Source organism: Nicotiana tabacum, chromosome 7, assembly GCF_000715075.1.
Source record: "Nicotiana tabacum cultivar K326 chromosome 7, ASM71507v2, whole genome shotgun sequence".
Lineage (NCBI taxonomy): Eukaryota > Viridiplantae > Streptophyta > Magnoliopsida > Solanales > Solanaceae > Nicotiana > Nicotiana tabacum.
In genome coordinates, this window is record NC_134086.1 from 85842384 (window position 1) to 85860205 (window position 17822).

At 32.7% G+C, this 17822-nt stretch overlaps 1 protein-coding gene and 1 long non-coding RNA gene across 3 annotated transcripts; one reads left to right on the plus strand and one right to left on the minus strand.

Moving 5' to 3' along the window:
• Nucleotides 1-2186: 2186 nt before the first annotated feature.
• Nucleotides 2187-10927, minus strand: LOC107779254 (citrate synthase, mitochondrial-like). Of its 2 annotated transcripts, NM_001325278.1 has the most exon segments (22): nt 2187-2511; nt 2614-2665; nt 2753-2818; nt 2821-2826; nt 3311-3340; nt 3342-3361; nt 3461-3568; nt 4168-4269; nt 5545-5631; nt 5823-5865; nt 6003-6131; nt 6329-6406; nt 6483-6532; nt 7202-7284; nt 7487-7550; nt 7937-8050; nt 8163-8228; nt 8314-8379; nt 8722-8763; nt 10242-10304; nt 10401-10475; nt 10788-10829. In NM_001325278.1, coding segments are annotated over 21 exon segments (1410 nt in total). In that variant the 5' UTR covers nt 10452-10475; nt 10788-10829; the 3' UTR covers nt 2187-2421.
• Nucleotides 10928-14298: 3371 nt separating this feature from the next.
• LOC107779258 (uncharacterized) lies at nt 14299-16125 on the plus strand. The gene is made up of 3 exons (XR_001646573.2): nt 14299-14568; nt 14976-15037; nt 15887-16125. It is a non-coding gene; the product is annotated as an uncharacterized LOC107779258 (long non-coding RNA).
• The last annotated feature ends 1697 nt before the right edge of the window (nt 16126-17822 follow it).

The following is a 17822-nucleotide window of genomic DNA, read 5'->3' on the forward strand; positions in this document are numbered from 1 at the left end:
TACTTTTTTCTCAGTGTTTGTGTAAATGGTTAAACGTTAGAGAAAGAGGTTCGCCTGGCAGGTAGTGTTAGCTGGGTACCAGTCACGTCTAGGGGGTAGTTTGGGATGTGACAGATAAGCACTACTTTGAAGCTACTAAAAATAGGCACACATAAACTATATATAACAAAAAATAAACTACTCATTATATTTGGCAAAATTAATAAAAAAACATCGAATTATTAATAAAAATTAAAGAACAATAATTGTATTTTTTCTGCTAATTGAATTTTCTCTTGAAATTTTAAATGATATTAGTTATTTTTCGACAAGCTTGTCTAAGTATTTTTTCACATGTCCTACGTAAATGTAGGACTCAATTATAAGATTGAGTTTGAAATGTTTGCTTTAGTTTTTTACAACTTTTTGGGCTATTTTTCTTCTAATATCTTTTATAATATGACATATTTTAAGTATCTGGATTTTAATATACATTTGCAGAGTAAAATCGAGGGTTTAAATTTTCATCATACATTAATAAATTTTATAATATTAATAAATAAATTGAAATGAATAATCAAATAAAAAGAAGATTAATTTATCTCATTTCTAAAGATCAATATTCAGCTTAGATAAATAAATATGCAAGATGAATCATGGAACATGTTAGATTTCGAGCATGAGATGAAAGGGTTGTAATCCCAGTTTAATCATTTTTTAAATACAAATACTTTTATTTTTAGTCATATAAAGAATTTTGTGTTACTAAATTATTATATTTAATATGGAAGACCTTTGAGGGCAATTTGGAACACTACATAGATGATATTAGATTTTATCATGTGAATTGTGTTTTTTTATAAAAAATAAAAATAAGAGAGGTAAGCGTAATTCTCAAACTGCAGTAGAAATTTGTGTTATAAAGAGAATCTTGGAGGGAAGTTTTCGAAATTATCCCAAATTATAATTATAGCTAAATATTAACAGCTTTAAATAAAAAAAATATTGTTTTAATGTTTAAAATATATAATTAAATAATTGAATTAGCTAAGTAACAAAAGGATGCAATTCATTTTCCCCCCAAAATTAACATATAATTAAAAGTATTTTGGAAAAGCTCATAGAATACATATATTTATTCCATAAGAAGTGCATTAACGGTGAAAGAATAATAAATAGAGTAAAATTAGTTATTGTGTAATATTAAAAGTCAAATCAGTAAAATATAAGCTTGAAACAATAAAAATGAAACAGTAGAAGACAAATTATATTTTATATGTTATGAAACACTTGATTAAGGTGGATGTCAATAACTCCTAAGGGAGTAACGCCCACTACTGTTCTCTATTAATCTCTCATTAATTCTTACCATTATGGTTGTAACTCCAATATTACCATGATCAATAATTAATACCATGTTCATGGCATCCCTTTGTATTACCTAGATATCATCCTATAAATAGAGGGTTTGGGCATCACATTGTACACACTTAAATACGTGGAAGAAATAAGAATCTCTCATATCTTTCTCTCTATGTTTCTTAGCTTGTTTTTCTTGTTCTATATTGTTACTTTGAGTTTAGTTTCTTAACACTATATGAGATGTCATTAATTATTTTCCTTTTTTTTGTTTGTAAACATTCCTAATAAATTGAACTCCCTATACTTTTTTAATGTTTTAGTTATTTGTTGTAAAATATTAATTTAATATTAATCGTTCTTAGACTTTAGCCACGTGTACCATTTTTTAAGAGCCATAAGGCAAACATGTCATTCCCCAATCTAAAGAAAACCAAGAGATTATATTTCGAAATTTGTGTTAGTTGCCGAATCTTTAATGAATTGTGGTAAGTATTTTTGTATTACCTTTTTATTTTCGATATTAGATACAAAAATAATAGCAATTTTTATAAAATATTTCACATAATTTTAAGATCTTTTATAATGCATAATTTCTTCTTTTGTTGAACTAGCTAAAGTGAAATTAACATTCTATCAATTTTAGGAACTCATTTTTTATTTTGTATTTCATTCACTTTGTTTAATGTTGCTTATTTTAATATTTTAAGAAGGTATATTTATTGATATAGGAAACATTTGCAAAACGCATACCCTAAGACTAGTCTTGATTAAATACCTGGTCTATAATTTTGACAAAAGAACCACAATTGGGAAAGAGTAATACCAAAGTTATGGAATCGCAAAAATCAAACAAAAGTAAAAAATCGAATCATATTGAATTTATATCGATAAGGTATTGGTATAACATTTTTAAAACCGAAACTGAAAATACACAACCAAAATCTTTCAAAACCGTACTAAGCCAATCGATGAACACTCCTAATGCGACCTACCTTGGCTCCAAGAAAAAACTGCTTTCTCAAGCAATTATTCATAAAGATTTTACATTGTGCTTTTATGCTCGCAGAGATTTCAAACAAATCATGCTTTCTTGCAATGGTTCTCAAGCCACTCCATTGTGACACTCTTTGGCCTCTCTAGTGGCAATCCAAGAGCTCGGTCCCAAATTAGCTGTAAAGATCAAAAAGAAGTATCAGTAAAATTTCAAGGGAAGTCAACGGAGGACTAGAGAAGGCACCCCCAAAAAAAAAAAGTAACTGCCGTAGAAAGTACCTGAGAGCAAATGCCAAGAGCTCTTGATACACCAAAGAGGACCGTATAATATCTGTACAAAAAATGAAAGGAATAAGACATCAGTATCCAGAGCCATTTACAACCACTCAATTATGTGAGCAATATGAATCTGTAATACCTTGCTTCAGTTAAACCATAATAGTTCAACAACACACCACTGTGGGCATCAACATTTGGCCAAGGGTTTTTAACCTGCAAAAGAATCCAGTCAATAAACAAAAGCATTCTGCCTATGGTTAAGACACATGAAATGACAAATCTGATTACGTGATTTTATTGAAGTTTCATATGAAACAGGAAGGCAGAGGAAAAATCTGATAAAAGATACAAAGCTTCTGAGTGAAACAATGACTAGTGAGATAAAGGGAAATTCTTACATACAATGGATAAAGATACTGCTACCTCACTCAATCCCATTTTCAGACACGCGAAAGAAGTTATCATTACCTAACAACCTAAATATTTAAATTCCTCCAAAATATTAGTCCATATTTAAGTTCTTCCAAAATTTTACGTCAATCACCTTACTGGTGCTTTTGGGTTATTATCAAAACTTGAATGCTCTTCCTTCCCCGAACCAAAAAAAAAACAAAGAAAAAGCAGTGTACAACCAATCATGCTAAACTACAATTAAAGGCTGAAGCAATTTCAGTAACAATGTAGATGAAAGATTTACTTTGCCAAGTTCTGTAAGAATTGGAGGAACAACTTCGTAGAGTTTTGCAACCTGCAAGAATGAAAGCCAAAAGAACACAATGGGAAGATCAAACACATTGAATTGAAGAGCAATTCATTAATTTACAGCTTCAGGTTTCTAAGTACTAACCAGTTGAAACAGTGGATCTTCAGGCAAATGCTTCAAAGCGAACTCTCTCTGGCATGTGTATCTTGGATCAGTCTTGCGCAGAACTCCATGTCCGAAACCAGGGACAACCTGCAATTTGAGAATGATAGAGCATGTCAAACTCAACAATATGAGTTCAGGACTATAAAGTTTGCCGTCATCTACCTAACCAACATCCCAACCCTTTCAATAAAACAAGGGAGAAAGAGAGAGAGAGCGCACCCCCCCCCACACACGTGTGTGTGTGTGTGTGTGTGTGTGTGTGTGTATATATATATATATATATATATATATATATATATATATATATATATATATATATAGAGAGAGAGAGAGAGAGAGAGAACACCTTTTGAAAGCTGAACACATTAAAGATCCGATGAATAAAAGCTAAAAGGAAAGTTTTGTTTGGGACAAGGCCAACTACGAAATCTCGTTTGAGAAGTAAAGTTCAGTAACCATGATTAGAAGAGCAGTCAATGAGACAAATAGAATATGATAAACATTTTGATATTTTCGAATACTGTATGACATAAAAAAATATGCTGAAGGGAGAATTAACTTTTTTGAACCTCAATAACATGTGAAGGCGGTCAAACTTTTCATCTAAGGCGAGCTCCAATCAGTGAGTTGAAAAATAAAACTAGCTCAGTCTGTAGTAGTATCATGCAGAGAGGTTCATATACTACCTTGCCACTTTTCAATGTTTTCCAGACGTAGTCATTCAACTGCTCTTTGGAAATGTTCTCCCCACACTCCTCTACAACAGATTTGATCCATAGCAAAACTTCCTGATGGCAAAGCAGAAAGTGGCAGCTGGGTCAAGATTGTAATCATCCAACAGATGCAGAATGCAGGTAAAATAAATCACACACACTATAAAAACATAGCTAAGCAAACCGCTGCTTACTGGAATTCTCTGAATTTAATAGAACTAGACAAAAAGGCATACCATCTGGAGATAGTGAAATTTTAAGTGATTGAGTAACATAGTTAAAAAACAGTCTTTAAATGGGAGGGGATAATAAAGCATACTTATTAAATATGGGACAATATGATGAACAGTTGGAATTTATTTGGAGGAGTGAAGAAATTTACTGAACAGCTGGCCAGATAACCAGAGACCAGTCCATCAATTATAGAGTCTATTTTGGCTTTTCTGTTAATATTATAGTTTGAAAAATATAAATAGAGACATACAGTGTAGCTCCAACCATTGCATGCCAGTTATGAAGAATATCAGTTAGAGAAAAGAGCTTGTTCATCTAGTAACTAGAATCTTTGTTTTCCTCCTCATTGGAATTTAACGTCATATTTTTCCATCTTAAACCACACACCACTTACTAGTTAGGAATAAGCTTTAAATATTACTATTTTTCTAATTATTATTACTATAATATATATATATGTATATATAAAACTTATTTTCACTACTATGTCATTGGTCGTCTATTGATGCAGGGCTTTACCTTCTACCTTCTACCTTCTAGTTGTACTATACCAGCCATCTATTTCGTATTTCGTATTTTGTATTTCGTATTTCGTATTTCGTATTTCGTATTTCATATTTCATGTCTCTTGTATATTGTGGTTATTTTTATCACATATTTTTATGGTACTAATATATCATCTCCTATTGCTTTTTTGAGCCGAGGGTCTCCTGGAAACAGTCTCTCTACCCTTCGGGGTAGGGGTAAGGTCTGCGTACATATTACCCTCCCCAGACCCCACTTGTGGGATTACACTGGGTCGTTGTTGTTGTTGTTGTTGTTGTATTTTCACTACTATTATTCTATTTTGGCAATGATGATGATATGAGTTTGAGCTTAAAGAAAGAAGTGAGGATTCATATCGCTGCCCCAACTTTGTTTGGAACTGAGGCGTAGTAGTAGTAGTAGTAGTAGTTGCTGTTGTTAAACCACACCCCACTTCATTTTGTTGGGCAATGGGGATAATTATTAGATACGCGTATGGCAATAGCCATAGCAAATTTCAGCCAGAGAAAAACCTAGTGTGCATTCACAGCAGTATTGAAAGAAACAACAGTTATAAAGCAGACAAAGCACCTGATTGGCTAAACCATGAAGTGGTCCAGCTAAACCATTCAAAGCAGCAGCGAAGGAGAGGTAAGGGTCTGACAAAGCACTAGCAACCTGAATTTAAGTGCAATTAGTGCTACTGAAAAAGTTGATAAAAAGAATGCTGACTTATGAAACTTCATTGCTTCGTAACGAGGCTTAACATATTGTATATGTATAATCCCATTTGACAAAAAATCCCATATCAAGACTTAAACCACTAGTAAACAGTTAGTTTGTCCATAAACACGGAATGAAGTACGCACCAAGTGACCTGTGTGAGCACTGACGTTACCACCTTCATGATCACTGCAACACAAATGAAATCAGTGCCAACTGATACATAGACATAGACGCAACCAGAAATCCTGATTCCCAGGATAGACTTTAAATACTCTTATGCAAGCATCATAAAGTAGTTATCATAATCCAGATATCAAATTAACCTGTGTATCGTGACATAGAGCTTCATAAGCTCATGCATGTCAGAGCTACTGAAACCAAGCATGTGAGCAAAATTTGCACCATAATCCAGTGAGTCATCCTTAGGTATAGTGTTGCCGTTCTTGTACATCCTTCACAGTGTAAACAAAGGGTCAGTTTGCACATAATTTCACGGGCTAACTTTTCGTGTAAACATTAAAACCTCAGAACCAAGAGCTATTAAGCTGAGAGAAAACAGATTAGAAAGTCATCTCCTTCTAAGTGCAACACAAATGAGGGACAAAAGAGAATAGAAAAATGAAAACTGGTTGCCATACAATAATCTGACCTGCGATAAACATAAGCAGCAACAAGTGGAACTTGAGCAATCAAACTCATGGAATCCTCATATGTCGGTTCCCATAACCTAAAGATACAATAGTGTTAGTGTTTTCATGGAAAACGAATAACCAGATTCAAGAGATGGCTTTGACAAGGCTCACTTTGATTTGTGAATCCCTTTCTCATATGCCTTCTGAAATTCACTTTGAACCTGCAGAGAGAACAGAAATGAGGGTTGAAATCTCCTAATAAGACTGCAACAAATGAAACCACCAATTTCACGAGTTAATCACAGATGAGGTTCCTTCTTTCATCTTTTAATTCCAAGGTATTCAAAGATCCACAAACAATAAGAACAGTAGAATACGAATTTCCACGACTCAGAGCTGCTTCATGATGCTACATATCTTTTATACACTAAACATAAAGTAGAAAAAAGATAAATTCTTCGCTCTTCACAGGTGGAAGAATACCAAAGGAAGAAAGGACAAGCTGTCCTTGATTACACGACAAGTTAGCGAGAACCTAAGAACAGATGAAGAGTCTTTACGGATTCCAAGTTCACAGAACCAATCGGCGCAGGCATCAAGTTAAAGTTTTTCTTCCAAATATTTGAAGAGGAGGTTAACCAACTTCACACTCCCTATATCACAGTATTTGGCTGAGAAGCACCCAAATAGTCTGTTCTGAAGATCAACAACGTCAAGCTCAAATTAAATCAGGATCAGTGCACATGCATGATATCACCAAATTACGGACAAGCAACGAAATAATTGGTATCAGCAACGTCAGACTCAAATCAAAGGATCTACGTGCATACATGATAATTAGGAAATTACTAAAAGCGGAAACAAAGAGAATAAAATGGTTCAAATTTCACCTGAAGAGCCATGACTCCAGTAGTAAACTGAGTCATTGGGTGAGCTGTGACTGGTAAGGCATCAATAGTTTTGTATACATGATCTGCAGCAATAAAGTTACTGATACAACTTCAGAAAAACAAAAACATCAAGTGGTGCTGATGAATGAATATTATGCAACTGATTGATAATAAAAAGGTTCAAATTTAAGGATTTATAACTCTATCGTAGAAGCTCACAAACTAACAGCAACAGCATTCAATAAAGGGATGAACAGGAAAAATACAATAGACAAGCTAAAGTACCGGGGACAGTAGCACGACTTCGCAATTCCTGAGACAATGAATCCACTTGCTCTTTTGATGGCACCTTCACAAGAGTAAGAAAAAGAAATAATTATAGTCTTGAAATCTAAGCATTTTTATAGAAAATCCAAGCATTTATAACCACCTCAAGGCCACCAATAACAATTTCTCTAGGACGAATCACATTCAGTTGTGCACACTACTTGCAGTATCCTATGCTTAGAGAAGGTCCGGATTGGTATAAATGAGAAAAGAAATCTAACTACCTGCAGAAAAAGGGCATCTAATCCAAACCCAGGGCTTAAGAGCCCTTCAACAGAGAATCTTTGAACTGCCCTTACTAATTCATACTCGAACTCAGTGACAATAATAGCCATATTGAAGCAATTATAGTGAATTCTATTTCAAATTCCACTGGTGATATGATAAATTAAGCACTTAAGAGCTCACCTTTCCTGTTAAAAGAAGCCAGAGAAGACCTTCAGGCAAGGGCTCTCCCCCAGGCTTTGCTGCAGGTAATACCTTTTGGCATTCAGGTATAGACAAGCCCCGAAAGCGAATTCCCTGAGAGAATAGAGCAAAGGTAATGAGTGGGGCAGAAGCAATCAACCGAAATCAATATGTTTTTGCGATTTACTTGCATTCACCATCGGATAAATATTAGGTAGAATGTAACCTCATCGGGGTCAAGTAATGAGGTTTCCCACAGTAATCCTGTCATTCCTCTCATTCCACCAAGAACCTATCAAATTGAACAACAAATGTCAATTCAGACTTATATCATTCATTTTATTCCAAACTTATAATTAACTTAAACAGCTATTTACCATATCAACTGTGATGTTTCCCAATTGAACCTTTCCATGCTCTGACTTGAGCTTCTTTAGGCGATCCTGTAATGAAAACGAACATAATTACAAGAATTAGAGAATCAGGAAATCATAAACATGGATATATCATATACATATATCACATGATAGACCTCACAACTTTATGAAAGCCCCTGTTAGTGCATACAAACATGACCTCTTCTTTTTCTCTATGTAAAGTAATTTTCATTGGTCAAAGGGAGAAAGAACCATGTTATAGAGAAAACATTGTCCCGTATAATTGAGAAAAAACATAACCAATAAATTAATTTCATAAAGAAAATGTGAAGTAAATAGTGCCTCAGTATATATGAAACTTAAACTCTGCAATCAAAGGTAACTAAAAGAAAATGAATCTAGATATACCTGTTGTTCTGGAATCAATTCTTGCAGCTCAGAACGCAGATCCTATGTCAAATAAATTTATTAATATGACCATTATGCAGACATTAAGAACCAAGTGCGAGAAGAAGTAATTAAAAGATGAAGGGTAAAACATTTTGCATTTATCATTTCAAGTTCACCACAGTACTTCTAATTAGATAGAATTTATATACTCTTCTGCCTCATTAATTTGTCCTCTAGCGTGGAAAGACAAAATAGCAAACAATGGCAGCAGAGGTTCAGGCGGAAATTTACTGGACATTACAAATCAAAGTCGGAAAGAAAGAAGGTAAGCAATCAACCATACAATGGCTATTAGCCCAGGTTTTAAACACTAATGACTCTCCTTCTCGTCTATTTCTCCTCTGTGGCATAACAATAAATACTAGCAATCTGATAGCACAATATATAGTAACAGTAATGCACATAGAGATATAAGCTTTAGTGGACTAGTCAATTTGCAACAATAATATCAGGTGACTTCCAAAGTTCCGAGACAAAAAAATTGCTACACTTGGAGGGCCTATAACTACATTACAATTTATAACCACTCATGAGCCGTCGCCTTCAAGAGTTCGAAGAAAAGTAGTTGGCCAAACATATAATTTAGCTTATTACATCAAATGCAACTTCTAAATTAATTTGCTTACACAACTACTCAAGTGGCAGACTAACTTGACCCAAGCAGGCCATTCACTCCAAACACTAAGAAGAACCAGTAATTTCATTATCTTGGTAGTCAATTTGTTCACAATATATCAGATCCTAACGCCTTCATAGTGTTTCTGCAGTGTCTTCATTGCAAAATCTCTATTTCCATAAAGGATGTTATATAAGCTAGAAGCCCATGTGCTTAAATGGAAAGGAGGGAAATAAATTTAAAAACACTATCACAAACTCAAACCAGCTTCTCATCCTGAGGTAATGGTCATCAAAATCCAGAAATTTTAAAACAAAAGGGAAAAAGCAGTTAGTTAACTTATGATATATTTCCTCAGATTAAATGATCGATATATTTCCTCAGATATTATGACACTAATTCTTAAAATACATTGTGTACGTAATTTAACATCAAGAACAGAAAGGAAAAGGAAATGAAAGATGATGCACCTGCAATAGACAGCTCAATATTTACCATAAGGCATCACCTAAAATGGCAATCTCAGTTTTTCCCAAACCATTCTCCCACCATCTCTTATTACAAGTGATAAGTATTCTACTTAATTTTCTCTGGTTCCCTCTCAATGTCCTCAATTCCAAGTATGTACATCATATATTCATACAAATGTCAACTAATAATGTCTTTTGGATATGAAGATGCCCCAACACAACAATGATTGGTTATGTTTTATTTAATTATGAGAACTTTTATATAGCCGATGCCAGCTAGCCACGGATTGAAGTGCAGGCAAATGATTGGTTGATCCACAAGCTTATTAATCACGGAGAAATATGTGTATACAAGGAGATGCATATATTGACAGAGAGACGTTAGAACTTACAAGACCAGAAGAGGTTTGGACTTGAAGCCAGCGCACAGAGTTGCTAAGATTTGTCTGTTGGACCTATAATTCAATAATTAATTGGATGTTAAGTCAGGAATATACGCACTTCAGCAAAAGGAATTAAAAAGGTAAATTAAAATCATTAACTGAACTTACCGCTCGAGAACGCAGCTTTGACAGCAGAGAAACGCCGCGATAGAACACCATGGCTCGCAAAAATCAACAAATTAACTGCAAATAAAGTTTAATTAGTGCTATAAAAAAGCCATATTATGACCACAATTCCTAATTATTTATCACCCAAAAAAAAAGAGTAAAACGAAACAAAATCGTCAATTTTCAAAAAATATCGCGTGAAAATTCGACACACACTTGCATTTCCAAAACGAGGACATAGAAGAGGAATTGTTCCATAAAAATCAGCCAAAGGTCGAAAATTAATCACCAATGAATTCAAATAAGATCGTGAAAGCAGATTAAATCACTGATAAAATCATTGAATAACAGATTCTGGAAATGAAGATTAAGAAAAGGGAGGGTTACCTTTTACCTAGGGAGAAATAGAGAGAGGAAATAGATCCCAAGGTGGGAAGTGGATGGAAAAAGAACTCTGCTGCTAGAAAAGTGGAGTGCTGTATGGTTGGCGAAAGGTTCTTTATTTTTATTTTGTTTGCTAAAAAAGGAAGAGAAAATAATATTCAACCGAGGTAGGCTTTGACTTCAAATATTGAAGGCGTGAAAAGGCAAATAATACTAAGCTGAAGAGCCACACTAGGCAAATATAATAAGCTGAAGAGAACTATCATTTTAGTATTATCTTAAAATCAAAATTAAAGCGTATAAAGGTAATAGTAACGCAATAAAATGGAAGCTTAAATTTTATAGCTAATCAAAAACAACAATTAGATTCTTTTTGAGTGTACAAATTTTGTCATTGGAATTTTATATATCAAGCAGCTTATTTAAGAATACTTAGTTGATCGAGAAGCAAATGCAAAGCCAGAATTTTAAATTTATAGGTTTTAGATTCTAGTTCTTTGAAATTATTGAGTTCTAACTTAATAATTTATATATGTCAAATAAATGTCTTAGGACAAATATTAAGTTTGGATCAAAATTAATCTCTAGCAAAAAAAAAAGGAATTTGTAAGGAAAAAATTGCATTTACAAAAACCAATTTTACTAATTCTTGTTCAATTTCCTTTTTTCAGCCAAACAAATCGTCTGATATTTAAAAAAATTGGTGAATAATGCAAAACCAATGTGTTTTTTAGGCTGCGGGCTAGCCGCCAGAGTAGCATTCCATTATGACTTTTTAATGCTCCTTCGGGACAACCGACGAAAAATATGGCTTTTCAATGATCAAATTCTCACTTTTGGATACTCTCCGGTCCATAATAAATAATCAATTTGCTTTTGGTATATTCATTAAAAAAATACTAAATTCTAGATAAAAATAATTAGTTTAACTAAACTACCATTAATTAAATATTGCAGCATAGTTATAGTAACACTTACTTCTCTTTTCAAATGTGAGGAGTAAATGAATTTTTAGGGATACGTACATAAGAGTAATGTTGAAAAAATAAATTAAATTTTTTATTGATTATATAAATAGATACTTATTTTAGATTAAAATAAAAAAATTAAATTAGTCCCTTATTATGGATCTTATTATGGATCGGAGGGAGTAGTTTACAACCAAGCTTTGCTTGTGTCAAACATTCAAAAAATTTTAGGTACTTTCTATTTTGTGCCCACCAATTCATTTTTCAAGGACCACGAAGAAAGTACCTAAAATTTTTTGAATGTTTGACACAAGAAAGCTTGGTTGACACAAGCAAACTTTTGAACGAAGAAAGTTTCCTTCAAAAGTTTGGGCGTGTCCCCAAAGGGCCTGATTTTGGCGGAATGTTTCGTTTTAACTCATCTTAGAAAAATATTTCATCTTTTAACTTGATGGACATAATTTTTCAATTTTTTTAAGTTTAAAATTCTTATCTGGCGGTGAAAAATAAAAGTTAATGATTGATTATTGTTAGAATATTCAGCTAAGACCAGTCCTTTGCGGGGCCATTTCTGTGAATCTTCCGTTCCTTTTCTGCTAAACCTTCTTCTATCTCTTTACTTCAACTCACTTTTCCCTCTTCCGTTGTTTCATAGTAGGGCGAATAGTATCTTTAGTCCCTGTATTACTAGCTTATTTTGCTTTTGATCCTTATGTTATTAGATTAACCATAATTACCCGCTAATTGTACATTGTTTGGCAGGGAAATTAAAAACGCTTATTAAAAGAACATTTATTTTAAAGAGTTGATGTAAGTGGACAAAATTCTAGGATTAAATAAGTGATTTTGAATAGTAGCAAATATAATTTTTCTATTATGATGAGGAAGCATATGTTTTGTAGGTTATATTTGGAAGTAAAAGCAAAAAATTATTTTTTTTCAAGACAATAGAAATTTTACTAAGAATATAAATATAACTGTATTCGCTTCATTTTTTCTACGGCGTCTCTTCTCCTATTTCTTGCACGCGATCTTTAGAATAATAAAGTGGCACATCACTCAAAAAATGTAAATCATTTATTTATACAACATGTAAATTGAATTTTTATATGTTTCTATTCATAATTTAACACTGAAAATTACTTTTTGGATAGATTTGACAAAAAATATTCTAATACTAAAAAAGGTATTTTAAATTAATTGACCAAATACAAACTACTACATTCATAAAATAATTTCTCTAGAAATCCACTTTGACAAAAAATACTTTTATATTAGAAAGTTTTATATTAATATTTTGTTGATTCATGTATCCTATAAATAAATAGAGATAGGCTTGTTAATTCTGAGAAAACATTTCACATTGCTGAAATAGTTTTTTAGGATAGTGCCTAGCACGACTCAAGCAAATCCGTGTGTTTTCGCTTACAAATAATATTATTGCAGTATTATTATCGTTATTTTTCGGTGTCATTTTCCCACAATCTAAGAAACTATGGCAAGTAATACTACTACGAATTTTTTTGATGTTGCTACCAATTTTGGTATTGTCTCTGCTGCTATTGTTCTAGATGTCTCACCAGATATCCATGGTGTTGCAAATACATTATTGCATCCGCAACTTTGGCATACACTAATGTCAAAACACATGTATGTAAATAGACATGGTTATATATCCAATGCTAAAATTAAAACCTTCAACAAAAATGCACCTCAATGCAAGAGAAGAGTTGGGATAAATGATAATCTCACTAAGTTAAAATTAAATTTGACTAAAGCGGATAATATAGTTGTTGTGGTCATTTTCCAAATAAATAATGTGGCCACTGTGAGAGATTGGGTGATAGACTCTGGTGCTATTAAGCACATTTGTGCAAACAAAAATGAATTTTTATCTTACACACAAGTTGAGGAAGGAGAAGAAACTATTTATCTTGGTGACTCAAGAACAACTCGTGTTCTTGGGAAAGGAAAAATTCTTCTCAAACTCACACCTGGTAAAACTCTAGCATTGAGTGATGTATTGCATGTTCATAATATCCAAACCAATATGGTTTTTGTGGGGTTATTAGAAAAAGTTAGAGTGAAGGTTTCATTTGAAAATAATGAGGTCGTATTGACCAAAAATGATATTTTTACGGGCAATGAATATTGTAACCATGGTTTATTTGTGCTTAATATTTTCGATACTAGCAATAAAAATGCATCTTCTTCTGCTTATATGGTTGAGTCAATTTCTTTGTGGCATTCTAGATTAGGACATGTTAATGTCGCGTATATAAAAAAATGCAGTCGCTAGGATTAATATCTGATTTAGACTCAAATAATATTAACAAGTGTGAAATATGTGTTGAAGCTAAAAGTACTAGAAAGATTTGCTTTTCTGTATATAGAGAAACTAAACTATTATCCTTGATTCATACTGATTTAGGCGACTTAAAGCAGACTATGACTAGAGGTGATAAAAGATACCCCAGACTAATTGAGGGCATATTAGTCATGAGCAAATTAAAAGAAAAAAAAGAAACGACACTTACGATAAAGGAATCGTAACCCAACCAACAAGAGACTTAGAGACATTATATTCTCTACAAACACAATGATCGAAAAATTAGGGATTGGGAACGAAGCACATATCTTCGACGCAAACTAACACCATGAGGAAAGAATTTTTTTTTGAGAGAGATAGGTGAGGCAGACGAAGAGCAAACATAGAAGCTGTTAGCTTCTCACAACTGGAAGCCAATTAAAGTGACTGTAGATTTGAGAAATCCACAAGGTCATTCTTGAGTTACCTTCTGTGTAGAAGAACGAAGGTAATATGAAATATCTATTTCCTTGGTAAATTTCTTTGAGATTCTCTTCCTTGACCCAATACTTATCCTATTACTAATTATTATTTTACTAAGGGTAGAAACAAGGAAAAAGGAATTTAAGGTATTTTCAAGATAACACGGTTATGAATTTTCTATTGGATGAATGAAGATTCTATAAGTCCATTAGCAAGCACTTTGGTGTAGAAATTATGAATGCTTGTGAAACACCAAGTGAAGACAAGGGTATTGTTAGCTATTTTGGTCTAACAAATCAGTTTCTTTTGGGTCCTCTACATATAATACTATTAGTCCAAATATAAGAACAATACCCTTGTCTTCACAGGATTGATTCGGCTTTACAGGTAGTTCAAAATGTTGATTTGTCTATTGGTTATGTAATAATATAGGTAGTGGAAGAAATCGAACGAAGTGCTCGAGGTGACGCGTTTGGTATTTCGATACGAGTATTGTGAGTAGTAATCTTACCATAATTTGTGTTTTCATAACCTGCATGGTTTATATATGATTTTCAAAATAAATGTATTACCGATGCTTTGAAATTGCATGTGGGACAAGTCCTTTACTTGATATAATACCGAACAGTTTACTTGAGATGTTTACCGATTAATCTAAATATTTTCACCGTTACTAGATATGTTTTACCGTTACTTGAGATGTTACAGTTATTTGAAGTATTAATTGTTACTAGACATGTTTTACTGTTACTTGAGACATGATTACTATTACCGAAATAAAATTACAAGATTTGATAAGGAATGATATGCCCTTTATTATTTTGAAAATGCTTTTGTACGAGTATTTACTATTTACAAGAAAGAGTATAAATGGGAGGAGACTTTGAAGGATCCCGTAGCTAACAGCGGGTTCGTAAGACCTGGTGCACCTTGTATTTACAGATTACCGATTACAGTTAAACCCTCGCTAGTGGGAAGGTAGAACTAGTATACAGTTATAGTTTTCCCTCGAGTAAGGACCTACAGTTATATTTGACTTCTTTTATGAAGGGGTCCACACAGTAATATAGATTACATGATCTTTTCTTGTAAACCTCCCAAACACAAAGATTTGATATGACACAGTGTTCATCAAGTTTATTACTGAATTATCAATTGAATTATATTACATGAAAAACATGATGAGACTGAAAATTGTTTATTGTTTTTAAAAGGGCATTCTTATGATATTTTATGTTTGATATACTAGCATATTTTCTGACTTGTCCCTAATTAAAAATGGTTGTGGGTAAGTGTTATTACTCAGTGAGCTAGCGACTCACTTCTCGCTATTTTTTTTCCAGAGACATCAGTTGACGCAAGCAGGATCTCGTTAGTTAGAGCGCACAATTTGATAGTTCTTGGTGAGCCCCACATTTATTCACGTGGGCAAATTTTTTATTTATTTGTTACAGGCATTTTCTGTAAAACTCTTAGAGTCGCTCCGTTGGTCATTTTCATTAGTATCGTGAGTATTGGTTCATTATTTAGACATGTGACTAGTATTATACTTTCTTATCATATTTTAGAGATGGATTTAATATTATTGTGCTGCAAATAGTTGATTAATAGTGGTGGAGAATTGTTTGTGGTTAGTTGATGAAGTTTTTGATTGATTTAGGTGAATATTGGTTGGGTGTTACTTGTTCATGAGACAGAAATTTTTTTGAATAGTTCAAAAATTGGGAAAACTCTGTCCGTTTTTCTATAAAATACCGATAAGGCTTATTTGGGAGCACTTGCTCTGAAGCGTCGATCACGATCCTAAATTGGATTGTGACAACTGAGTGATGTATTGCATGTTCATAATATCCAAACCAGTTTGGTTTCTGTGGGGTTATTAGGAAAAGTTGGAGTGAAGGTTTCATTTAAAAATAATGAGGTCATATTGACCAAAAATGATATTTTTGAGGGCAATGAATATTGTAACCATGGTTTATTTGTGCTTAATATTTTCGATACTAGCAATAAAAATGCATCTTCTTCTGCTTATATAGTTGAGTCAATTTCTTTGTGGCATGCTAGATTAGGACATGTTAATATCGCGTATATAAACAAAATGCAGTCGCTAGGATTAATATCTGATTTAGACTCAAATAATATTAACAAGTGTGAAATATGTGCTGAAGCTAAAAGTACTAGAAAGACTTATTTTTCTGTAAATAGAGAAGCTAAACTATTATCCTTGATTCATACTGATTTAGGCAACTTAAAACAGACTATGACTAGAGGTGGTAAAAGATATTATGTGACTTTTATTGATGATTTTTCTAGATATACTAAGTTGTATTTGCCTAGAAATAAATATGACGCTTTTATTTCTTATAAAACTGAGGTTGAAAATCAACTTAGTAGAAAAATCAAGAGAATTAGATCTGATAGAAGTGGAGAATATTTATCTTTAAATGATTTTTGTGAAAAGAATGGAATAATTCATGAAGTAACTCCGCCTTATTTACCTGAATCAAATGAAGTAGTTGAAAGGAAAAATAGAACATTGAAAGAGATTATGAACTCTATGTTAGTTAGTTCTAATCCTCCTGATAATTTGTGAGGTGAAGTTATTTTATCTGCATATCACTTACAAAATAGAATACCGCATAGAAGAACCGGCAAAACTTCTTATGAATTATGGAAAGATTATAAACCTCACTTGAAATATTTAAAAGTATGGGGGTGCCTTGCTAAAGTTCTTTTGCCTGAACCTAAAAAGAGGAAAATAGGTTCTAAAACTACTGATTGCATGCTTATTGAATATGCTGAACATAGTGCTACATATAGATTTCTTGTTTTAAAAAGTGATGTGCTTGATTACAATACTATAATTGAGATAAAAAATGTTGAGTTCTTTGACTATATGTATCCATTGTCTGATAAAATGTCTCATATAAAAGAAATAGTGAAATTACCTCTAATGAGGAATTGAGAAGGAGCAAAAGGCCTAGGAAAGAATATTTTTCTTATAGAAATGATTTTCAAACTTTTCTTGTTAATAATCAACCATCAAATTATTTTGAAGCTATATCTTCGTCAGATGCTAAATATTGGAAAGAGGCAATAAAAGTTGAAATCGATTCTATTTTGAAAAATAATACATGGATTTTAACTGATTTACCTCTTGGTGCAAAGCCTATTGGTTGTAAATGAATTTTCAAAAAGAAATTTGAGATAAATATAAAGCTCGGTTAGTAGCAAAAGGATTTTTGGCAAAAATAAAATATGGATTATTTTGATACATTT

Coding starts and splice junctions, on each gene's coding strand:
- LOC107779254 (XM_075256734.1), bottom strand. CDS start 10,451: ATGGTGTTCTATCGCGGCGTTTCTCTGCTGTCAAAGCTGCGTTCTCGA. Junction 5,632..5,822: donor GTGCTCACACAGGTCACTTG/GTGCGTACTTCA, acceptor ACTTAAATTCAG/GTTGCTAGTGCTTTGTCAGA. Junction 3,362..3,460: donor AAGATCCACTGTTTCAACTG/GTTAGTACTTAG, acceptor TCATTCTTGCAG/GTTGCAAAACTCTACGAAGT.